Source organism: Thamnophis elegans, unplaced genomic scaffold, assembly GCF_009769535.1.
Source record: "Thamnophis elegans isolate rThaEle1 unplaced genomic scaffold, rThaEle1.pri scaffold_62_arrow_ctg1, whole genome shotgun sequence".
Classification (NCBI taxonomy): domain Eukaryota; kingdom Metazoa; phylum Chordata; class Lepidosauria; order Squamata; family Colubridae; genus Thamnophis; species Thamnophis elegans.
Window position 1 is genome coordinate 855224 of NW_022473900.1, and position 26675 is coordinate 881898.

The 26675-nt window shown below is 39.9% G+C and overlaps 1 protein-coding gene across 1 annotated transcript in view; it reads right to left on the reverse strand.

Annotated features, from left to right (window-relative positions):
* The window catches only part of LOC116523612 (NACHT, LRR and PYD domains-containing protein 3-like), a 60312-nt gene that overhangs the window by 25329 nt on the left and 8308 nt on the right, over positions 1-26675 (reverse strand). The window contains 3 exon segments of the mRNA XM_032238727.1: positions 19288-19365; positions 23298-23550; positions 23553-24986. Coding sequence (XP_032094618.1) covers positions 19288-19365; positions 23298-23550; positions 23553-24986 — 1765 coding nt within the window.

A 26675-nucleotide genomic window follows, 5' to 3' on the forward strand; every position in this document is an offset into this window, starting at 1 on the left:
GTCAGATCAGGTGGCTACTAATTTGTTATATGCTAAACATAATACTTTTTGCAATGCAAATAAACCAGGCAGATGGTTAGCATATATGACGAGGGGAAAAAATTGTACTATAGAAAATAATAAATTATAAAGGTAAAGAAGTTTACCAACAGGATATGATTAAAAAGGCTTTTTTAGAATTTTATACCAGATTGTACACTGGTGATAAAATACAAGGTTTAGACATAGATAGGTATTTGGAGAAATAGAAAATACCGCTAGTTAAGGATGAGCAAAGGGAGAGATTGAACCAACCAATAACTTCGGAGGAAATCCTCCAGGTAATTAAACAGTTAAAAGTTGGGAAGGCACCTGGTACAGATGGATTGACAGTGGTTTATTATAAAAATTTACAATTAGAAATGGTAGAACCTCTTAAGGAACTATTTAATAGAATCCAATTGGAAGGAAGGGTTCCTCCATCTTGGAGAATAGCCTTTATATCCCTGATTCCGAAAGAAGATCAAGATCTCAGCTAGCCAAAAACTTATAGGCCTATATCACTACTTAATACAGATTACAAAATCTTTGCTAAAATATTAGCAAATAGGCTGATATTAGTTATACAACAAGTGATCGACAATGACCAATCTGGTTTTATACAAGGGAGACAAATGAAAAGTAATGTAAGACAAATTGTTAATATACTGGAATATCTGGGAAAGAACAACCAAGTCTCCGCAGCGCTCATATTTCTGGATGCGGAGAAAGCATTTGATCGAGTGAATTGGCAATTTTAAAAGATGCAAATTGGAGAGTATTTTACACAATCTATTAAGGCAATATACCAGGAACAAACAGCACAAATTATAGTTAATGGTAGTTTAACAGGACCCTCTAAAATTGAAAAAGAAACAAGACAGGGTTGTCCCCTATCTCCATTATTGTTTATCTTAACCCTGGAGTTATTGCTGAATAAAATACAGGGGTCAGAAGACCTACAGGGAATTAAGATTAGGCATTATGAATACAGACTCCGAGCATTTGCGGATGATCTGGTTGTAACTTTAACCCAACCGGGGAAATCAATTATGGCTTTAATGAACATAATTAATCAATATGGTCAGGTATCCAGGTTTAAAATAAATCTAGGGAAAACAAAGATGATAGTTAAAAATATGAACACAAATCAAAGGGAAGAATTGGAAAGAATAACAGGATGTGAGATAGTAAAAATGGTTAAATATTTAGGAGTTTATATTACAACTTCAAATGGGAAATTATATAAGTATAATTACAAACCATTATGGCATAAACTACAGGTAGAGATGAAGAAATGGGAAAAATTACAACTGTCTTTGTTGGGAAGGATAACAGCAGTAAAAATGAATGTTTTGCCTAAGTTTTTATTTCTTTTTTCAAATGATACCAATACTCAAAAAAGATGCAAATTTTGAAGAATGACAGAAGGGTATTAATAAATTTGTTTGGGCAGGGAAGAAACCAAGAATAAAACTTAAAATAATGCAAGATGTACGTGAGAGAGGAGGTTTGAAAATGCCAAACTGAAAATTATATTATGAAGCAGTAGTTTTATCAATAATTAGTGACTGGATCAACTCAACAGAGGATACAATACTGAACATTGAAGGGTATGATTTGGTATATGGTTGGCATGCCTATTTAATATATGATAAGAAGGTGGATAAGATTTTTAAAAGTCATATTTTAAGGAATGCTCTATTGCGTGTCTGGAAAAAATATCAACATAAATTAAATGATAAAATACCTATGTGGGCAATTCCCAGACACACAATAGAGAATATAAGTATAGAACAAAAACAGGACGTAACCACATACAGACAGCTTCTTACTGTAGAAAGAGGTGTATTACAGCTCAAACCTTTGAATGTATTAAAAGAGGAAAGGGTAATCCAAACCTGGTTTCAGTATGGACAACTACAGGCCAGATGGAAAAAAGACCAGAAAATTGGTATTACGCAAAATGAGCACAATCTAATAAAACAAATTAGGGATCAAAGTCAAATGCACATAAAAAGGCTATATAATATATTGATAGAAATAGATTCTGAAACAGAATTAGTTAAAGACTGCATTATAAAGTGGGCACAAAATTTTGAAGAACCAATAATGATGGAAACATGGGAAAAGATATGGGTAAGAAACGTAAAATTTACGCAAGCCCAATACCTGAGAGAGAACTTTTACAAGATGTTTTATAGATGGCATCTAGATCCTAAAAAATTAGCTTGTATGTATCCGAATTTACAACCTAAATGCTGGAGATGTGATTGTGCTGATGCTACGTATTATCATATATGATGGACTTGTAAAATGGTGAAAGCATTTTTGATAAAAATATGGTGGATTATGCAAAATATTTTTAAAAAGAGGATAAAGTTTACTCCTCAGTTATTCTTGTTAGGTATAATTACAGATTGTACAGTTATAGAGTAAGGTGACCAGACGTCCCGGATTTGGCGGGACAGACCCGATTTTTCATCATTTTTCCCGCGTCCCGCCCACTTTTCAAAAAGCCCCGCGTTATTTCGGCGCTCGCTGGCTCTCCCGCCCATCATCAGCTGCCGCTAGCTCGCTCATTCCTTTCCCCCATCTATTCTATTCTGCACTAAAAATCTAAGCCAGCCCAGCCTGCCGCTCACTGATTGGCCTGGACTCCAGCCAATCAGTGAGCTGGCTGGGATGGAAAACTTTAAGCACTCGGCATCCTAGCCAGCTCACTGATTGGCTGGAGTCCACTTAAGCACGCCGCGCGAGTCTCCGTTTCATTTCGCCTTCGCTGTTTGCTGCTTCACTGGTGAGTAACCGGTGGGAATCGGGAGGCTTTGCCGCTTAGAGTGGGTGGTGGCAGCTTTTAGCAAGGGAAGGCCTTCCCTAGGGAGTCTGGATTTCCCCCACCCCACCCCGCCTCCTCCACTAGCCTTTGTCCCTCCACAGGGCGGCTGGGGGGAGGAGACGGCACTCCTCTCCTTCTCCCCTTTTTGCGGAGTTGGGCGGGCGGGCTGTCTCCTCCCCCCAGCCACCCTACTGTGGAGGGGCAAAGGCTAGTGGAGGAGGCGAGGGGGGGGAAAGCCAGCCCGCGGCGGCTACTGCCAGCCCGCAGCCTCCCTAGCCTGAGATATAGTGACCAAAGTTACAATGGCATTGAAAAAAGTGACTGATGACCATTTTCACACTTAGTGACCATTTTCACACTTAGTGACCATTGCAGCATCCTCATGGTCACGCGATCAAAATTTTGATGTTTGGCAACAGATTCGTATTTATGATGGTTTCAATGTCCTGGGGTCATATCACCTTTTGACAAAGTCAAATGGGGAAACCAGATTCACTTATGTTACTAACTTATCAGCTGCATTTATTCACTTAAAAACTATGGCAAGAAAGGTGATATAGTGACCAAAGTTACAATGGCATTGAAAAAAGTGACTGATGACCATTTTTCACACTTAGCGACCATTTTCACACTTAGCGACTGTTGCAGCATCCTCATGGTCACATGATCAAAATTTGGATGTTTGGCAACAGTTACAATTTATATTTGTAAATTGTAGTTATGTTGAAATTTTTAAAAAAACATTACAATACTATTTTTGCGTTGTATGAAAATTTTTGTTGCTCCGTATAACATTTTCAATCAACCCCCCCCCCCCGGTCAAAGGTGTCCCTCTTTACCAATCTGAAAATCTGGTCACCTTATTATAGAGACTACTTTGATTCTGAATTTAACAACGGCAGCAAGACTGTTGGTGGCGCAATACTGGAAAAAGGAAGAATTGCCTACTATTCAAGAATAGACATTAAAAGTAACAAACTTAGCAGAGATGGCTAAAATATCAGCATATCTTAAGGACCACTCAGATGAGAAATACAAGCTGGAGTGGAGAAGATGGATTGATTACATTCAAAATAACTATGGGACTAAGAAATTTCAGTTATCTTATGAATGATTGAACAAGGAATGTTACAACTTATCTAAAGTTAGCTTTACAAAAGGGAAGTTAAAGTACAAACGAGGGATGATGCTAAAGTTAGTTAGTTTATTTCAGCATATGGTTGTTAAATGTTTATACCCTGTATTTGCTCTGGGAAGTTGTGGTGGTGGGAGGGTGGGAGGGGACTTGGGGTTGTGGGGGGAGGGAAGGTAGATATTTGTAAACACTTTAAAATTTTCAATAAAAAAATAAAAAAATAAAAAAGATCAGCTGGGAGACTGCTCTCCCCTGTTTCTTAGCTTGGAGAGCTTCCTGCAAACTCCTGCATCAATCACCATTCCCTCACTAACATTCTTTCTAGCTCGGTTCTCTGGCATGCAGGGCAACAAAAGAAGACCATGTGACTACCACTTTTTAAAAATCATTCAGACCTCCCAACTTTGCGATCTCTCTCTTCCCCCCCCCCCTGATTTTTTTTTTAAAAAACTGGTAGTCACATGGTCTTTTGCTGCCTGCATGCAGGAGAATGGAGCTGGAAAGCAGGTTAGTGAGGAAATGGTGGTTGCTTTGGACTGGTGTGGAAGTGGGGATTTTGCATTATGATTGTTCATAAGTAAGTAGGAACCAGTAAAAAGGAATGGAAAAATCCTTATCTGTGGATCAGCTTTTCTCAGTCTTGGCAAGTTTAAGATGGGTGAACTTCATGCTGCCTGGGGAATTATGGGAATTCTGGGAAGTCCATGCATCTTACAATTGCCAAATTGAGAAGCATGAGTCTACATTAGAGTTTAGGATTTTCCATTCCTGTTTTATTTTGGTGCAGTTAAATATATCAGTTATGGTTTCCCTAACAAATAGTAATTAAAGTGATGTGAAGCATTACTGGACTTTTTGTGAGAAACTGAAATTAAAAGTTGACCTGTGCTTTGATGATTAGATATGGGATTATGGAAATAATGTAGACAAATGTTAATCTTAGAGCAAGAGTTTGATATATTACTTATATTTGTACCAAAGAAACTTGGAAGTCATTCTTTTTCAGTTTTCCTTCTTTTCCTCTTTCTTTCTTACATTTTCACTCTTTTTCTTTCCTGAGCCTTTTCTTTTTTCAACTCTGTTTTTTATTTGTTTATCTCTTAGCTTTGTATTTTTTGATGTATGAAGGATCAAATACTCAGCCATTATAACTCTACATTCCTTATTTATAGAAATGAAAATTTATAATGAAATCCACTGAGAGCCATCTCATATAAGGAAGGCTCTGAGTCCCTATAATAAAAAAGTGTTTTTCGATAGAAGAGAATATTTGTAGCTCAGGGTTGAACTGTGGAGTTCTTTTTTTATTTTATTTTTATTATTTTTACATTTAAAACAATGCAGTACCGCGAAGTCGAAGTGACCATACATTCACAGTATACAGCTGGTCTCAACTATTAACAATTAGCCTACTTAATACATTGTCTATCCTTCTGTCCAATCACAATATATACAGTTTGTTCCAGTCTTGTTACCTTGTCTTATACCAGTCACAAAATCTGTTCCAGACTTCAAAATATTCTGATTCCCCTTTATTTTTAAGTTCAAGACTGAGCCTATCTGCTTCCACACAGTCCAACACTTTTCTGATTATATCTAGCTCTGATGGTGTATTTTCTTTTTTCCAATATTGTGCATAAGTTATGCGTGCCACAGTTAGTACATGTATAATTAAATAAAGTGTATCTTTCTTAAACCCCTCCGGTATTATACCTAGGAGAAAAATTTCCGGTTTAAACAAAATTTGGTCTCCCACCATTTGTTCTAACCATGATTGAATCATTTTCCAATATTTTTTTGCCTCATTGCACGTCCACCACATATAATAAAAAGTGCCTGGTGTTTTTTTACACTTCCAACAATTTGGGAGCAGATTTTTGAACATTTTGGAGAGCCATGCTGGGGGGACATGCCATCTGTAGAACATCTTATAAAGATTTTCTTTATACGTCGTAGCCATTATTAGTTTCTGATTAAGTATCCAAAGTTTTTCCCACTTAGCCAATTCCACATTGTAACCAAAATTTTTCACCCAGGTGACCATAGTTTCTTTGACATGTTCCTCCTCCAGCTTATATTCCAACAAAAATCTATACAACACTTTGATCAGCCTGTTTTCTGTCTGTATCAAAAGTTTATCTAATATTGTGTAATCTTTGGCAATACCTTCCTTCTTCCTATCCTGTGCAAACGTTGACTGTATCTGTAAATAAGACCACCATTCTACTTGTACCCCTTGTGATGTCAATTCTAATCTAGTTTTGATCTCCCTCTGTCTGTTCAATAACTCTTTATATGTAACTATATTTTCCATATGAATTAAATTTGGGTGTATGTATGCTTCCATCATAGATAGCCAAATGGGTATTTTGGTGTAGTGGTCGTGTTTAATTTTGTTCCATATTCATAACAGGGACTGTCTGATATAATGTCTACTGAAATATTTATGTGCAGATCCTTTTTCATACCAAAGGAAGGTATGCCATCCTACTTTTAGATCATGACCTTCCAATTTGAGTAATTTTTTTATTTCTCAACATTATCCATTCTCTTAGCCATGTTAGACTGGCTGCAGTATAATAACGTTCCCAATCTGGTACGCCAAATCCTCCTTTTTCCTTAGTGTCTTGCATAGCCTTGAGTTTTATTCTTGGTTTTCTTCCCTGCCAAATAAATTTCAAAACCAGTTGATTCAAATCCTTAAAAAAACCTTTTTCTAATTTAATGGGAATATTCTGAAATAGGAAAATAAATTTTGGTAATGCATTCATTTTTATGACTGCAATCCTACCCATCAGGGACAGTTGTAGGTTTTTCCACCTTTCTAAGTCTTTCTTAGTTTTATTGATCAAATTAGTATAGTTATCTTCTTTGATGGTCACAGACCTCGCAGATAAATGTATACCAAGATATTTGACTTTTTTGACAGCTTGGATACCCAATTTCTTGGTTAACTCCTCTTTTGCTTTTGATATCATATTTTTGACCAACATTTTAGTCTTAGTCATATTTATCTTTAAACCCGCTACTTTCCCATACTCTCTCAATTCCTCAATAAGTTTCATACCAGACTTTATAGGATCCTCTAACACAAACACTAGATCATCCACAAAAGCCTGTAACTTAAATTGTTCTTTTTTAATTTCTAGTCCCTTTATCTGTTCCTCTTTGCGTACATTCCTGGCTAAAACTTCTAAGGTTAATATAAACAACAGTGGGGATAGGGGACAATCTTGTCTTGCACCTTTCTGGATTGCTATACTTTGCGTTAATTCACCATTAATTATTACTTTGGTTTTTTTGATTTGTGTATATTGCTCTAATCGTGTTTATAAATTTATCCCCAAATTCCATGTGCTCCAATTATGGATGCAAAAATTCTCAGTTTACATTATCAAACGCCTTTTGGGCATCAAGGAAAAATAGTGCAACCTGTTTTTCATTATGCACTTCATAATATTCAAGAATGTACAGCATAATTCTCATATTGTTTTTATTTTGTCTTCTGGGGAGGAATCCATTTTGATCTGGGTGGATGAATGATATAAGGAATTTTTTCAGCCATTCTGCTATTGTTAGAGCAAAAATTTTGTAATCTGCATTTAACAGTGAGATTGGTCTGTAATTTTGTATAAACATCTGGTCTGTGTCCACCTTAGGTAATAATACAATGTTAGCCTCCATCCATGATAACAGTGTCTTCACCTCTTTCAGCACAGCATTATAAACTTCCACAGCATTGGAACAAGCACATCCTGGAATTCTTTATATATTTCCGCTGGCACCCCATCCGGCCCTGCAGCTTTATTATTCTTTTGTCTTTGTATGGCTTCAATTATCTCTGATGTTTTAATGTCTTCATTAACCATATCCTTTATTTCCTCTGGTATCTTTGGCAGATCTGACTTTTCCAGATATTGTAGTATTCCTTCCTTTGTATAGTCTCAGTTTTCTCTATATAATTTTTCATGGAACTCTTGGGTAATCCTTTTCTTTTCCTCTAGTTGATAGCAGATCTCGCCTTTTTCATCTTGTAATTTATTGATCCAATTTTCTTGCTTTTGCTTCCTCAGCCTATATGATAGCCACTGCCCCAGTTTATTTGCATTCTCAAAGAAATTTTGTTTTGCTTTTTTTATAGACACTGCCAATTTTGCTTTTTCAAATATAGCCAATTCATGTTTGATCAATTCCATACTTCCTTTTATACTTCTATTTTGTGGTTTCTTTTGAAGTTCACTCTCTAAATTTCTATACCTTTCTTTCAACTCTTATTTTTTGATTCTCAATTTTCTTCTTCCTAGCTGTAGCCGATATTGAGACCACTCTTATAAATGCCTTAGTTGTATCCCATAGGTTTTGTATGGATGTGTCTCCTGGCCAGTTTTCTTTGAAGAAAAGTCTTAATTCCTGATTAACTCTTTTAATATATTCCTGATCCCTTAGAATTGTTTTATTGAATAACCAACGATAACTGCCCTTTTGTTTTTTCCATATAATCCTCATGGGATTGTGGTCGGTCCATAAATTGGGTTCTATGTCTATCTCCTTCACTTCCGAAATTAACTTCATCGACATCCAGACCATATCTATCCTTGACCAGGATTCATGTCTATTTGAGTAGAAGATATATTGCTTTCCCTCTGGACATCTTTCTTGCCATACATCATAGATATTAAGTTCTTCAGCCATTTGGAAGAATGACCTCAGCAAAATTCTCCTACTCCTTTTCTCTTCTTTCCACTTTTATAGTCCAATTTCTGGTCAACTATAGCATTGAAATCACCCATTAAACAGACATTTTCATTTCCCATCTCTCGAATAATGCTATGTAGTCTATGATAAAAAAAAATTCTGACCTTCATTAGGTGCAAATATTACAACCAGTGACACCTTTTTTGGGTTTAACATTATTTCTACAATTAGTATTCTCCCTTTCTCATCATGATAAATTAGTTTAGTCTGGATCATGTCTTTAACATATAGTGCTATTCCTCTTTTCTTTTGATCAGCTAATGCTGTGTAAAGTTTACCCAATCTAGGATATTCTAAGATCTGGATCTGTTGTTTAGTTATATGGACCTCTTGCATTGCAATTATATCGTAATTCAAATGTTTTAGTTTATTAAAGGTTGTTTTCCTTTTCTGGGGTGAGTTTAGACCATTGATATCAATGATAGAATCTTGATTTCTCCCGACATGATTCTATGTGTATTTAGGTCGTGTGCTTCTTGTTGCCCTTATCTCTCTCACTTCTTTTGGTTCTTCCCCTTTTTTTGTCTAAAATAACTTCTTTCTCCTTTCTTGTCTCTACTAGTTCCTTTTCTCTTCTTATCTGTGACTTGAGTCCTTGCATCCTTGCTCCCGACTGTTCTCTTTCATCTTCCTCATCCTCCTGCCCAACAAGATTGTTGTAGAAATCTTCCGCTTGTTCCACTGTGTCTATTCTGAATCTTCTATCTCTTCAAGTTAACAGTATGCCCTCCGGCATCAGCCATCTGAAATTAATTTCATAATTATTCAGAACAGATGTTAAAAATTGATAGGGCCTTCTTAGTTCTCTGATTCTCCTCGGTACCTGTTTTAGGACTCTTAGTTGTCATTGATTGTGTATTATTGGATCGTCTCTTGATCTATTCAGCACCTCATCACGTATTGATTTTTTAACAAACTTTACATGGACTTCTCTCGGTAGATAGTTCTTTTTTGCGTAGTTTGTCTGGATTCTATATATCTCATCGATCTCACTTGCCATCTCATCCTTTCCTATTCCAAAAGCTTTTGCCATAAGGTCTGCCATTGTGTCTGATAAATCCTCCCCTTTTTCTTCCTTTACATTCTGAAACCGTAGAAATTGGGCTGCTTTCTCCAATTCTAACATGAGGACCATTAACTCAAGTTCTTTGTTTGCCTGGATCAACCTAGAACTCAGCTGCTCCATTCCCCCCCCTCATTCTCCAACCTTCCTTCTATTACATTTATTCTTTGTTTGTGTTTATTGATCTGTTTCTGGAACTTCTCAAATTTATCATCCATCTTCTGCATCCTCTCCTTTAGTTCTCCAGTATCATTTCTTATTTCTCTAATATCCTTTTTTATTTCTTCGTGATTTTTAGCCATTATCTCTTGCATAGTCTGTAAGATCATCTGAAGCTCCTTAGTTGAATTGGATCCTTCTCTCTGTAACATATCCTCCAAAGATCTTTGGTTCAAAGGGCTGGCAGCCACTAGAAATGGCTGGGATGCTGGCTTCCTCCCCATGCCAATTTTCGTTAGATTTGTAGTGCTTGTCATTTTTTGGAAGAATTGGATCCCTAATTTAGTTATTTTCCAAAACTCCCACTTTCTTCTCTCCCTCGTAACTTTCTCCAGTCTTTCTTTTTTCTTTCTTTCTTTCTTTCTTTCTTTCTTTCTTTCTTTCTTTCTTTCTTTCTTTCTCCTTCCTTCCTTCCTTCCTTCCTTCCCTCCCTCCCTCCTTCCTCCCTTTCTGCCTTCTTTCCTCTCCCTCTCCTCCCTTTCCCTCTCCTCTTCCCTCTTCCTCTACTCAATTATCAATTTTAAGTAGTATTAAGGGGTGGCATAATCTACATATCAATATTATATGAAAACAACTATCATAGGATAGAAAGAGAATGAGAGAGACATACATACACACACACAAAACTTATTTGTTTGTTTGTTTGTTTGTTTATTTAGTGTTGCAACCCCTGGTATGCCCAAATATGGGAGGAAGCTTACTGCTTCCATTGTCTGTCCATCAGCTCATCACAAGAGACCATCCAAATAGAAACCCAATATTTTTACTCTTGCTCTTGTTACATTTGTGTTGTATTTGTGGTGATAAATAAATAAAGGGGGACAAATACAACACACACACACACACATACATACATACATACACACACACACACACACACACACACACACACACACATATATATATATATATATATATATATATATATATATATATATATATATATAAAATAATCCTATATTTCTATTAATCTATTATATTAACCTAAGAGTAAATTCTAAGAATGAATTGCTTATAGTTATTGATTGAATTGTAATAAAACCATCTCCTTAATTAATCAATACTAATGCCAATAATATCAAAAGTTGGTGGAATTAATAATCTTATAGCAATAACAATACCAATGGCAATAACAATATGTTCCTTTGATAGTAGTATTATAACATTAATTCCTATTCTTTAAGTTCAGGTTGTCGAGAAGGTGGTGGCCTTCCAGCTTCAATGGTCCTTGGAGGAAGCAAGTTATCTCTACCCCTTCCAGTCGGGCTTCAGACCCGGCTACAGCACAGAAACCGCTTTGGTCGCATTGACCGATGATCTCTGGAGAGCCAGAGACGGAGGCCATGCCTCCATCCTGGTTCTCCTCGACCTCTCGGCGGCTTTCGATACCATCGACCATGGTATCCTTCTGTGACGACTGCGGGAGGTAGGGGTGGGAGGCACTGTTTTACAGTGGTTCTCCTCCTACCTCTCGGACAGGTCACAGTCGGTGTTAGTGGGGGGGGCAGAGATCGACCCCTAGGCGCCTAACATATGGGGTGCCGCAGGGTTTGGTCTTATCCCCCCTACTATTTAACATCTACATGAAACCGCTGGGTGAGATCATTCGGAGGCACGGGATAAGATACCATCAATATGCGGATGATACTCAGTTGTATCTGTCCGCCCCGTGCCAACTCAATGAAGCGATGGACGTGATGAACCGTGGTCTTGAGGCCGTTATGGACTGGTTGAGGGCTAACAAGCTTGTACTCAACCCGGAGAAGACCGAGTGGCTGTTGTGTTTTCCTCCCAATAATTCGATCAGTGTTCCATCGCTCAGGCTGGGGGGTCAAATTTTATACCCCTCAGAGAGGGTTCGCAACTTGGGAGTCCTCCTGGATCCACAGCTGACTTTCGACCACCATTTGACGGCTGTGACTAGGGGGGCATTTGCCCAGGTTCGCCTGGTGCGCCAGTTGTGACCCTACCTGAACTGGGAGGCCCTCACAACAGTCACTCGGGCCCTTGTGACCTCTAGGCTGGAATACTGCAATGTGCTCTACATGGGGCTGCCCTTGAAGAGCATCCGGCGACTTCAGCTAGTCCAGAACGCGGCCACGTGAGTGATTGTGGGTGCACCTCGGTTCGCCCACATAACACCTATCCTCCACGAGCTGCGCTGGCTACCTGTTGATCTCCGGGTGCGCTTCAAGGTGCTACTTGTCACTCATAAAGCCTCCATGGTAGTGGATCTGCATACTTGAGAGACCGCCTCCTGCCAATTACCTCCCTGCGACCAATTAGATCGCATAGATTAGGCCTCCTACGAGTTCCATCTGCCAGTCAGTGTCGACTGGCAACTACACGGAGGAGAGCCTTTTCAGTAGTAGCTCCGACCCTTTGGAACGATCTCCCCGTGGAGATTCGTACCCTCACCACCATCCAGACCTTCCGCACAGCCCTTAAGACCTGGCTAGCCCATCAGGCCTGGGGATAAGATAATTTGTCCCCACCCGAATGATGAATGAATGTTGCTTACTATTTTACTTCTATGTATTGTTTGTGTCTATTGTCTGTACCCTCCCTTCCTTATTTTATGTAAGCCGCCCTGAGTCCCCTCAGGGAAAAGGGCGGCCTATAAATACTAATAAATACTAAATACTAATACTAAATTCAACCTTACATGTGACCCTACTGAGTTAAGTAATTATATGAAAATGTTCTGGGTCCCCTTGGTCCAGTGAATCTTCTTTCTCTCTCTCCAGTTGTTTCTTTTAGTAATGTCCAAAGATTAACACCAGAATTCTCCAATAGTCAGCTCTCTTGTTATCCAAGGGTATCAAGTTACCAAAAGTTCTGTTTTCTCTTAAGGTATACCATGAGGGGGGGGGGGATTCCAGATTTCACCAATAGATGTCACTCTTCAACAAGCTGACCAGATACAGACTAACAAGAAACAGATGTGGCAAAATATACTGGCTTTTATTCTTCTTCTTCAAACCTTCAATAGTTAACTCATTTCCCCCTGAAGGCATCCATGTAATCAGAGTTATTTACAGCCAGCTTTTGCTTTGTTAACTAATTAAGTTTAGATTCAGCTCCTCAGAAAGTTCAGAGAAGAATATTAAATATTTTTAAATGCTTTTATTTTTATTGCTGTGAGCCGCCCAGTGTCCCTAGGGAGTGGGCAGCATACAAGTCCTATAAATAAATAAATAAATAAATAAATAAATAAATAAATAAATAAATAAATAAATAAATAAATAAATAAATAAATAAGACTCCAGCCTTCACTCAGGATATTCCTCTCACCGCTATAAAGGGGGGTGGATAGGGGAAAAAAACCTAACCACCCCACTCCTTCTTTGAGCCCTTAAACTCTTGAGCTGTTTTGGAATAAAAATACCTTCTACCAAGATCAGGAACTGTTAAGCCACTCGCGACTCCAGCAGCTTCTCTGTAATAAATCCTCGCTTACTTTGAACTGCTGTCAGCACTCTGGGATGGCCTTTACAGATGACCCTCTTTCATGCCCGGGGTTATGAAGGAAATTTCAAGTGCAGACCATGAACTGCCATCCCATGGTCATGCCAAACCAACCTTCTCTTCAGTCTTCCCTACAGGAAACCTTCAGTTTACAAAAGTCTTTCCAGAAACCCCTCCAGATGCCAGATCCAGCTGCTCTTCACAGAGCTCTCCGTTCAAGCAGCCATTTGTGCTGGCAGCTAGCCCCGCCTCCGAACTGTGGAGTTCTTGTTGCTCTCTGAGCTTGATAGTTTTCTTGTAGATGTTTCATTACTAAACTAGGTAACATCATCAGTATTAGAAGGGAGTGGAGTTTGCTCTTATTTTCATACACTAGTGGCTTCCCCCTGTCAGTGTTGATCAGTTGCTTCACAAACAGTGCCAGGTCTCTAACCTGAGGCAGAGAAGGGCTATTATGTATCCCTTCCTGAAATGTTATTTAAAATACAGAGTTTCCCAGCATTCCTCTAGGAACCTTCAACATGCAAAGTGTGGTTATCATCCTAAAATGAATCCTCTTTATCTGGAGCCCAAAATTTGCTGTTTGCTATGAAGATGTGTAGCTAAAAGTCAGTTTACATTTAGTGTACATCTGATTTTGGGGATATTTCTTCATAACCAAATAAAACTGCATTTTCTGTGAGTTCACACCCCTTGCTCACTGAATCAAAGCCCACATTTTGTAATTAGCTTAGCTTTGCATTGTTTTGCCCTGTTTTGGCTCGCAGAGTGTTGCAGGAGGCTGAGGTCTGTCACGTCCCTGCCCATGCCCACCCAGCCAGCTGTTAGGGTACAGAACCACTTGTTAAAAAAATTGCAGCCGACCATTGCTCCAAGGTCCCTTCTGATCAGAGGTGGGTTCCTCCCATTATGGTCTGGTATGCCAGAAGAGGTAGTGAAAATCTGGTGTAGCGGATAGGACCGGTAGTAATGGTGGCCTGGCCACCCCCCAAAAAAAACCTGTTCTCCTGTCAGAAGCTTTGTCAGAGGCTTAAAAAAACATTTTCCCCTTGCTGGTTCAGGCAAGGGAAAAGAGGTTTTAAAAAGTAAAAGATAGAGAGGGGGCGGGGGGAAGGGAGGAAGGGAAGGGGGAAAGAAAGAAAAAGAAAAAGAAAGAAAGAAGGAAAAACATTTTTCACCCAGGAGATTCAGCAAAGGAGAAAAACAAATGCTGTCACTTTAAATCGGAACTGAGCATATCTGGCTGTGGAATTCTGGGAATTGAAGTCCACAAGTCTTAATGGTGTAAACTTTAAATTGAAACCTGCTATAAATTGAAAAGCTGCTCAGAAGGAGGTTTGCAAAGTGACATTCATCAGTTTGTTTCTGGGCCAGCTGAACAAGAAACTGGATAAAAGTTGTGGCGTTTGTGCAATATCGTCTTTGTGCTTCTAAAAGGGTTTGGATGATTCCCTGCTTGTGAATGGAGCCAAACTTTCTATAGGCTCATTATCTCATTATCACTATCTGGCAGAAATGTGGAATGAGTCTCAGGAAGGTTTCTTTGTTAGCAGCTTGATTTTTCCTTTTCTGGGAGTAATATTTTATTTGGGGGAAGGGGTTTGGTTGCTTCCCAAAGAGGGAAGGGGGGAGAGAAAGAGAGAGAGGGAGAGAGAGAAACAGCACAGTAATTTATGGCTAAAAGTCTACTCAGAGGTCATCTAGTCCAACCCCCTGCTGCAGCAGGAACCTTACACTGTCTGGATTATTTTGGTGCCTCTAACAGAGAGGAAAATTGCCAGAAAGGAAAAGACGTTTACTAGGAGAAGGCTGCCATGCAGAGGAAGGCAGACATAGTCTTTGACTTATGACTACAATTGAGCCCAAAATTTTGGTCGCTAAGCATTGTTAAGTGAACTTCACCACATTTTACTCAATCCATGATATCTCCTGATGAGTGACATCAAGTTGGCAACACCCGCCTAGTCACATGACTGCCAAGCCATGCCCACAAAATAGGCCATGCCCACAGAATAGGTAGTAAAAAATTTGAAACCTATCCTGCTTCTGATTCTAGAGTCTCCAAAACAAGGGAAATTGCTTAAATTGTTTGTGTGTGTAAGCCTCCAGGCAATCTTTTCTTTTTTTGGACTTCAGGCCTACCACACTTTCTATTATTCTACTATGAATTTCCGAGTGGCTGTTGTGTTTTCCTCCCAAAACCTGGTCAATATTCCATCACTCAGGCTGGGGGGTGAAAACCTACGCCCCTCAGACAGGGCTCGCAACTTGGGGGTCCTCCTGGATCCACAGCTGACTTTAGAACACCATTTGTCAGCTGTGACCAGGGGGGGCATTTGCCCAGGTTCGCCTGGTGCACCAGTTGCGTCCCTACCTGGACCGGGAGGCACTCGCAACAGTCACTCATGCCCTCGTGACCTCAAGACTGGACTACTGCAATGCGCTCTACATGGGGCAGCCCTTGAAGAGTATTCAGAGACTTCAACTTGTCCAGAACGCAGCCGCGCGAGCGATTGTGGGTGCACCTCGGTACACCCACGTTACACCTATTCTCCGCGAGCTGCACTGGTTACCGATCAGTCTCCAGATACTCTTCAAGGTGCTAGTCGTAACTTATAAAGCCCTTCATGGTATTGGATCTGGGTACTTGAGAGACCGCCTGCTGCCAATTACCTCCCACAGACCCATTAGATCTCACAGGGTTGGCCTCCTCCGGGTGCCATCTACCAGTCAATGCCACCTGGCTATTACCCAGGGGAGGGCCTTCTCTGTGGTAGCTCCGGCCCTCTGGAATCAACTCCCCGCAGGGATTCGGACCCTCACCTCTCTCCAGGCCTTCCGAAAAGCCGTCAAAACCTGGCTTTGCCGGCAGGCCTGGGGGTGATGAGTTCCCTCCCCTCATGTATGGTTGTGCGATTGTTGTCTACTTTTATTATTTGTATTTTGTCTTTTATGTTCCCCCTTTTTTTCCTCCCTTGAATTGTTCGCCGCCCTGAGTCCTCCCGGAGAAGGGCGGCATACAAATAATACAATACAATACAATACAAATACAATATTGTGGGAAAATGGGTGGGGAATTATATGGAGTTGGGTGATATTTAGCCATAAGAACATTCTTTATGAAAGTCAAAGTGCCTCTGCACCTGGCCAGAACTGGATGGGTAGAAGCTGCCAGTATGGTAGTGAAAGAATGGACCATGAGATAGACTTGTGGGTGTGGTGACAGGATCTTGAACTTTCAACTGAGTGAGAAAACCTGGAAGCTTTTAGATTTGGGTTTTCCCAGATGTGCCAACATGGCTCTCCTAATAAATTGGAACTTTGAGGAATCCTTTGCCTCGGACTCTGATTTACCTTTGGATGCTATTTGGAACCCTAACAGTGTGTGTGTTTCTCAGGAATAATGGAATAACAGAATTGAAACAGACTTCTGAGATCTATTAGTCCAACCCCCTACTCAGGCAGGAAAACTGAGCAAAATTTGAGTGCCTGGGAAAGGTGTCAGAAAAACAGAATAACACTTAGAAGGGACTTTGGGTGCCCCTCAATGTGAGTGATGTCAGGTTGGCCATGCCCACCCAGTCATGTGACCACCCAGCCACACCCACCCAGTCACATTGACCACCCAGCAATGCCCACCCAGTCACATGACCACCTAGCCATGACAACCCAGTCACATGACCACCAATCCATACCCATAGAACCGATAGTAAAAAAAAATGAATCCCACCACTGGCTGAAGGCAATTGACAACTGGCAGATGATCTAAATGTATTCTACTGTAGGTTTAAAAAAAGACCACTGTCAATTATTGCTATCTCTCCATCTCAGATACACCAACAACAGCCAAGTCATCCTATGCCTCATTCCATCCCTCTGGGCCCCCACCTCTAGTCATCCTTAAAAAAGAGGTGCAATGTCTATTTCACAGACAAAAGTCTAGAAAAGCACCAGGCCTAGACAGACCCAAACTCCTTCTTGCTTGAAAGTCTGTGCTGATCAACTAGCCTCATTTTCCACCCAGATGTTTAATAGATCAATGGAGATGTGTTACGTCCCTTCTTACTTCAAACACTCTACTATCATCTTGGTGCCCAAGAAACTCTCCATCACGGAGCTGAATAACTATAGATCGGTTGCTTTGACATCTGTAGTTATGCAAACCTTTGAAAAGTAAGTGTTGGCACATCTGTAAACCATTACGTATTTGCTGCTAGGCCTCTTGCAATTTGCCTATTGCTCAAATAGATTAGCTGATCTACATGTTACAACATCTTGAATCCACAAAGACCTATATAAGGGTCCTTTTTGTAGACTTCAGCTCAGCATTCAACACCATTGTTCCTGAAACCCTTGTCTACAAACTGACTTAATTAGCTGTGCCTGACCATAGTTGCAGATGGATCATAAGCTTTCTAACAGATAGCAAGAAGCAAGTGAAGCTAAGCAAAAATCACATCAGCTACCTGAACAATTAGCATAGGTGCCCCCCAGGGCTGTGTGCTCTCTATGCTACTCTTTTCTCTCTATACCAATGACTGCATCTCAAAGGATCCCTCTCTTAAAGTACTGAAGTTTGCAGATAATACAACAGTAATTGATCTTATTCGAGATGATGATGAATCTGCATATAGATGGGAAATTGAAGAACTGGCCCTGTGGTGCAACTGGAATAATCTTGAACTGTACACATTCAAAACTGTAAAGATGGTATTAGATTTTAAGAGAAGCCCTCCTGTTCTACCAACTGCTACAATGTTAGTCAACACAGTATCAACAGTAAATTCTAGAGTTTCTGGGCTCTATAATCTGCCAGGACTTGAAACATTGGAACCATTATTAAGAAAGCACAACAAAAAATGTTCTTCAATTTAGAAAGCTCAGATTGCCCAATGATTTGCTGATACAGTTCTACAGAGGAATAATTAAGTCTGTTATTTGTTCCTCAATAACTGTCTGGTTTGGCACAGCAACCAAACAGGACAGGTACAGATTTCAGCGGAGAGTTAGGACTGCAGGAGAAAACAGTTGCAACCAACCTGCCTTCCACTGAGGACCTGTATACTGCACGAACCAGAAAGAGGCGGAAAAAACATTTACAGACCCCTCATATGCTGGACATAAGCTGTTTCAAGTTCTCCTCTCAAGATGCTGCTATAGGGAATTGCTTGCCCAAATATCTAGACACAAAGATAGTTTCTTCCCCCATGCCATCACTCTGCTAAATACCTAACTCCTACAGCACTTATGCCTAAAGATATGTACCCACATAGTAGCCTATATTGCTATTATCCTTGTTATCTTCTCATCTTTCTCACTTTTCATCTTTCCTACTACCTTCTCCTATTTGTATAATATGATTTATCAATTGTCGTTGTATCTTATGATTTATAATCAATGACTTATCACTTTGTCGTTTGTATGTACACTGAGAGTTTATGCACCAGAGATAAATTCTTTGTGTGTCCAATGACACTTGGCCAATAAAGAATTCTATTCTATCCTCTTCTGTTCTAGTCTATTTCCTGCCTCTGGTTAAGAAATTCCAGTGAAAGTACTGCAACCTTCCTTGAGTTTTCCAAACTGTGTTTCCTCTCTCTGAGTGTCAATTATAACTCACTTCCATGGTAGGCTTCGGGAACTCCTAGTTAAGCATCTTCTGTTGTTGACCAAGAGATATTGATGAGAGACTGCTGTAACAATATATTTAGTTTAATACACAAACTTCTACTGTTATGTAGTGGTTTCATTATCAATAACATCTAAAATAAAATGTTAGCACTTTCTTACCTCAGATATTCTAAGTTTTTCAGTTGCGTCAGTGCTTCAAAGAAGTCTTCCACATTTCTTTTATCCAAACACCGATCCCTAAAAAGGAAAGACATTTTTGTTCTTCAGATTTTTACTTCATTTTTTCCAGTTACTCTACTTTGCAAATATATTACATTTGAAAGGTAATCACAAATAAATTCATTCATATTGCAGCATGAGAAATTAGTAGTAGAAAAAGACCACTTTCCAAATGAAATGGTTACAGGTACTCTTTTGACCAACAATGCTTGGAATCTGCCCATTACAGTCAGAAGTCATGGCAGCTGTGCAGTTCCCATGTGATTGTGTTACTTATAACCACCTATCCATGCTCTCCCCAAAGTGGTCATTAAATAAAGCACAGGGTGCACCAGGTGCTTGATGGGAGGTCCTGGGTGGATTAGTGCAGGTTCTGCCATGGGCCTCGTAAAATCACTCCTGAGGCAACCCCATGCTCTAATTCCCTCTCCTCAGGCTCCTCATAGACCTTAGGCCTGCTTCCCAACCTACAAAATCCCATATACTCCACCCCATCTGTCATCACCAATTGCTCACTTATATTTGTAGATCTCTTTCTAAAAGCTCTGGAGATCACATTGAGGAGATCTCCATAGTTCCACAGTGCTCCATAGCGTCAGCATTCCAACTAACTCCTCATAACAATCCAGAACTCCAAAACAAAGTCCATCAAAGTAATAATTTATTGATGAAGTCATATTGGCTCATCTGGGGAAAACGTGAAACTGAAATATTGTGTTTTCCCCCACCCATACTAAAACTCACATCCTGCCCTGTTCAGTGACATTCACATCACATGGCCCAATCAACCCCCTATCTCAACTGCTGCCAAACTTTGGTCATTTGTCTCCAGGTGCAAGCCTTCCGGCCTTGATCTCATGAAAGATTGTTGTTACTATTTACTCCCTTCACTACACCCCCGTTCCCACTGTGGCAGCCCTGTAAGATGTATCCAGGGCTGACACGTAGAGCACATTGGAGAAGAGGAGGAAACTGTTCTGTTCCAAGGCTGTGTGCTTCACGTCTGGAAGCAGGTGCCTTTTTCAGACTGACTTCAATGAATTTTGGCCACTGCAAAATGGTTCTCACTTCTGAGAGTGAGCCATGAAGTTTAGGGATGGACCAGCTTGCTCTTCTTCTCCAATGTGATCTATGAGATGCTGTAAAGACTGTGGAGCTCTCTGGAGATGGCACTGAAGAGCAAGCTGCTCCACTGCTAACCTACGTGGCCTGCTTTCAGAATTGAGCACCATTCTGGACTGGCCACTATTCAATTGGCCACTCTGAAAATGGTGGCCATAGCTGGGATCATGCCACATGGCTAGTGAACAGCATGATTTCCCCCCCCTTCCCTAATCCATGTTGTGGAGCTTCAGAGTGTTTCAAAAGGTTATGGATGCTATGGTTGATGAAAGGTGAGGAGGAGGGTGTGGGATCCAGTGGGGTGGGAAGCAGGCCCCAAATCTGTGGGACCTGGTGTGGAGGATGGGGTGTTAGGTGGGGGTGCCACTGCAGCATTCCTGCAATTACTATATTTTCTGGAGTACAAGACGCTCAGAAGTATAAGACACACCAAACTTTTGGGGAGGAAAACAAGGGGGGGAAATCTGCCTCTGCCTCCCAGCAATTTGCCTCCTTGCAACAATCAGCAAACAGTACAGACGATATACACTGTTTGTGGTGTTACATTACTTGTACAGATGCTTTTAAAATTGATGTTGCTTTCTGGAAGTATACATTATTCTCTGCTATTTAAATAAAGATACAATAGCACTGGGATTCTTCAGTTCCAGCATTTATTTTACAAAACTTTTTTCATTTTGTTAAGTTGTTTAGAACAATAAAGCAGTCTTTAAACAAAAGTCTTTCAACATTCTGTAGGCATTTATAGTTATTGACGTGCCTCCTTGCAGCAAATAGCTTGATTAGCACAAGAAAAAAAAAACCTGCCTCTGCCTCACAGCAATTTGCTTGGTGTGTAACAAAGAGCAAGTTTCACTTTCAGTTTCAGCAGGGGCCTCCCGATCATCAGCTGTTTCATGCTGCAGCGATTGTATATTGCCGCCACGCAAGCCCCATTTTCCCCGTTTGCTGCAAGGAGGTAAATTGCAAGGAGGCAGAGGCCAAAGGGTGGGGGCCGGTGGGTGGATGGGGCTACATTCAGTGTATAAGACATGCCCAAATTTTCACCCTCTTTTACGGGGGGGAGGGGGGAAAGGTACATCTTATACTCTGAAAAATACAGTAGTTGTAAGGCCGAATGACTGCAGGGATGTTGCAGCATCCATAACTTCAGAACTGAATTATAAGTAACTTTTGGGGATCCATCTTAACTTTAAACAATGTATCATAAGTCAAAGACCAAACAACCTATCATAAGTCAAGAACTTCCTGTATGTATACAGCATCTCTTGAAGGAATTGACATTTGAAGTGGCATCCTGAATACAAAGAAAAGAAATAATATTTCAGGAATCTCTAAGTGCAACAACACATTGTATTAAGCACAGTCTGAGCAGAACATGAGCTCAGTCCTGTGGCTAAAGCAGAAGAGTCTGAAACCTGGAAAAAGAGCTCTTCAGCCACTTCATTTCCAACGGGTAACAAGCAGCTACAAAGTTCAATGTGGAAATTATTCTTGTTTCCTTCTATTGGAGAAAAAAAACCTACATTGAAGCCAATCTTCACAAGAATGAAATAATTTTAAAAAACTGTGAAACCATAAAGTTGTAAAAGGGGGGCCTTAAATGTTAATCCTGCAGTTTATTCAGTATAACAATTTTCTCAACAAGACTAGAAAACGAGCCCTTTATCAATCCAGTGCTGAAGCAGAGAAAATATTCTCCCAGGAATTGTCTTCAAGTCACACCACTGGGAGAAATTCCTTTCCTTTCTCAATCTACTCCTCTTATTTGAAATGGAAAATGAAATAAAGTTTGAATTAAAATCTCAGATAAAACTATATAGTCAATCTTTTTTTTAAAAAAATGACAATTTCAAAATGACCTTGTTTAAGGGAGGAGCTAAAGAAGTTTCCAATTATTACAGAAGCACCTTTTTATCTGCCATGTAAGAGGGAAAGTTTTACATGCAATGAAACTTCCAAATGGAACATTTGAGAGTGTTGAATTGGCCCTTTTAATTAAAGGGAGAAATACCCTGTGCTTTGCTATGGCCCAGTGAACTTCAAATTTCTTTAAAGACTGTCAGGAGTGGGCTCTGCATAAAATAATCAAGTTTTTTTAAATAATTTGTTTATTTAAATTAGTTTAAAACAATTTGTTTATTTAAAATTTCTACAGCCTCTAGATCTCAATAGCAATTGCCTCTCTGATTTTGAGCTGAAATAAATACTTTCTGGTGATATCATTATCAGGCTGTTTAAGTTTGAGCAGGGTTGATTGGTATTGGCCTCACAAAAGGACAACTGCTCATTTTAAATCATCCTCCCATCCCACCTAGCCAAAGCTCTCTCTTCCTTCAATTAGAATAGAGCTGGAAGGGACCTTGGAGGTCTTCTAGTCCAGCCCCCTGCTCAACCAGGAGGACCTATACTATTTCAGACAAGTGTTTGCTCAGTCTCTTCCTAAAAACCTCCAGTGCTGAAGCACCCACAATTTCTGAAGGCAAAATGTTCCACTAATTGTTCTCACTGTTAGGAAGTTTCTCCTGAATTGCAGGTTGCTTCTCTCCTTGATTAATTTCCATCCATTGTGTCTTGTACTGCCTTCTGGTGCTTTTTAAAATAAGTTGACCTCCTCTTCTTTGTGGCAACCCCTCAAATACTGGAATACTGCTTCACTTCTCAGATAATACTTATCTTCCCTTCTAAGGACTGAAAGCCATCTTTAACTTAGATTCCCAAGTGACATTTTTCTGGTCTATTATTATATTTGAGACAATAAGTTACAGCATAGTGGTGACAGGATCATAAACTGAATGAAATGTTCAACAGACTTTCAAAATACTTACTCATGTCCTATAAAACCAATATCGTCCATATCGTCCATATCGTCCATATCGTCCATATCGTCCATATCGTCCATATCGTCCAAATTGTCAATCCTGATATCCTTTAAATTCTGGCAGTGTTGTATACAATAGCTGAAGTTCATCAATTCCATTTCAGACTTACAGCAAACAAATATTTCAGTGATATCACATAGTGCGTTTTTTATAAAATTACCATCTTGTGTCTCATACAAATAACTAAACATTTTTTTTTAATTTGCTTTCCCCGCTTTTTTAGATTATTTTTCACCCAGTCTACCATAGATTCTTTATACTTAGGAAAAATTTTCCAGCCAAGTTTTTTTTTCAACTGCCTCATTTTTCCCCCTTCATTTAAAAAACCAAAGAGGAAGCGAAATACTACTGCAAAATCAGTCCTAAAAGATGTATGTGTTTCTAATAATGTCTGCAAATTTTTATTCAGATTTTGAGAATGCTGCTCATCTCCTTCTTCTAGGACATAAAACAAAGCAGCAAAAAACTCCTGGAAGCTTAAATGAATGAAGCTGTAGGTTTGAATACAATCAATGTCCTCTTTGAAGATGCCCTGATTCAGAAAAAGGGGGAGGGAGTTTTCCTGATCTAAAATGTGCTTCTTGACTTCTTCCTCCATAAATAGTATTTGTCGTTTGTGGATTCCTTCTGCAGCTAAAGAGCATAAGCCTTTCACATTGGTTTGGACAACCTGTTTGGATTCTTTATGGTGATACTTTAACAAACTGGAGAGATACAGCATATAGATTGCAGTGAGAGTGTATGGTGTCTTCTGAAGATCTTTGCCTCTCTCCATCTCCTGTTTCATCACTGTGCAGATGATCCAGCTCACAAGGGGAATGACACACATGGTGAAAAGTGTATCATTTTGTTCAACAAATCTGAGAACTTGAGTTGCTTGGTCTTTATTTTCAAAAAAATTGTAGAAATATTCTATTTTTTCCACTGTAGAAAATCCCAGTATCTCAAAATAACCTGGGCGCTCTAAACATTGATGGAGTTTCTCCAAAGCAGTTGGTCTTGTTGTGATTATAAGAAAGGATTTAGGAAAAAGCTTTTTTTGAAATAAACTGCTCAAAAGAATTCTCACCGGCTTCTTCTCCCAGGGATCAAAGCAAAAGGAATCTTTGGACTGATCAAAGGAATGCCTTAATTCATCAAACCCATCAATTATGAACAGAAGCTTTTCTTCATTCTTCAGTATGTTTTGAATGACATTTTTCAATGAGTGACCCTTGCGCCATCCTTCTGAAATTATATCTGCAATGCTACTCTCCTCTGTCTCTGCATGGAGATTCATCTTTCTACAGCAAATATAGAAAACATAATCAAATTTGTCCTGGTAAAGATGTTGAGAAGCCCAATCAAGCATGATTTTTTTGGCCATTATGGTTTTTCCAATTCCTGCAGCTCCTTGTAGTACAACAACTTGTGGAATTAATCCATATTTATCAGGGTTAAATAATGTTTCTATGCTGGTTGAATAATAATATTTCTTTCCCATAGCCAGAATTTCATGTTCTCTCTCCTCTTTAGATGGGTAATAATCTAGGATCATTAGCTTTGAGTATCTCTTATTCAAGAGCACATATTCACCAGGAACAGCATTAGGATCTTTCATTGTTTCGAATTTGTTTTTAATGTAGTTTCTGTATTCTAAAGAAAGAATGAATAAAATTAGAAGTGTGAAAAATAAGGCTTGCACAAGACATTTAAGTGTTTTGTCTGTGTATCTTCTCCTTGAAGCCACCCCCATCCACCCTCTGGATCAATGTGTTGAAGGAAGATGTAGGATACTTTGTTAGTTGGCTTGTCAGAATTGATATGAATAGGCAAATACTTGTTAATCAGTACATCAAATATTTATCATTTTTAAACTCTTTTTATTCCACACAATATTTCTCAAATGATTGCATCAAATACTAGTAGGTTATATAAGGTTCTTTCTTTCGATTTTGATAGATGGATATTTTTAAATATTATCCCCCTTGGATATAGTAAATATTCTCAGAATGCATGTAATTCCCAGCATACTTCATATTTAGGGTGGATTGTTTTTTATTCACAAAGAGAAAACACACACACACACACACACACAAACACACACACACACACATGCGAGATGATGGATTTTCCACAATGAAATATGTTCTTCAGTAAATTTCTATGCTGTTCTTTAATTCAAACTGTCTATTTCTACATATCCTTTTCAACATATCTTTAAAAAGATGCAATTGTTATTAAAATATGAGGTTTTGATTTCCCAAATTCTGAATTATACAACTATGCATATGTACTGATGATACCTAATTTGGAACAATTTCATTCAGCATAAATTCTCTCTCCCAAGTCCTCTCTCTCTCATGTATGTGTGCATATGTGTGTGACATGCATACATACATAGATACCATGTTTTCCCGAAAATACGATCTGTCCTGAAACTAAAGCCTTGCACCATTTTTCGCATGGGCAAAAATATAAGCCCACCCCTGAAAATAAGCCCCCTGGACAATCCCCCCCTCCGGCGAGGCAGAACACCCCTCGCCAACCTAGCAGTATCCCAAAGGCACCCAGCCGCGGGAACAAGGTGGGGGGCAAAGGCACTCGTGTTTCTTGGTGCTTTTGGGGGACCCCGCTAGGTCAGTCAGTGGCGCTGTGCCGAGCTGAAGAGGCAGGGTTGCTGAGCAGCTGCTCTCTTGCGAGCAGGATCCCGAAGAGCCGGGCACAGCCTCAGGGTTGAATGGCTGTGTTCCATTGTAGCAGCAGCAACACAGCAGCCATGAGGTGGCCACGCTTGCAAGCAGCTGCCCGGCAACCCCCCTTTACAGCTGGGCACAGCACTGCTGACCAATCTAGTGGTACCCGGAAGGCACCAAGCAATGCGAGCGCCTGTTTGCCGCCGTCCGCTTCCCGCGGCTCAGCGCCTTCGGAATGCCCCTAGGTGAGTGAATGGAGCTCTGCATGGCTGGAGAGGGGGGTTATGCGAGTGACTTTTCCACTCCTCGCTCGCGCGACTCACAGGATCACAATGCCCTTGGCAAACTCTGCAAAGCCAGGGCATCTCTGCTGCTGGTGCCACCCGCCATTTGGTTTTTTTTTCTGCTTTCAAAGCATGGAGGATGGATGCTGCTCTGGGAGTACGCTCTATGGTTGTGGGCTGCAGAGCATAAAACCATAGAGCATATTCCCAGAGCAGCATCCGTCCTCCATAGTGGCTTCCAAAGCAAAAACAATAAGCCCTCCCCTTTAATAAACACAAGGCCATATTTCGTGGGTCAAAAAAATATAAGGCCCTGTCATATTTTGGGGAAAACATGGTACATACATACATACATACATACATAC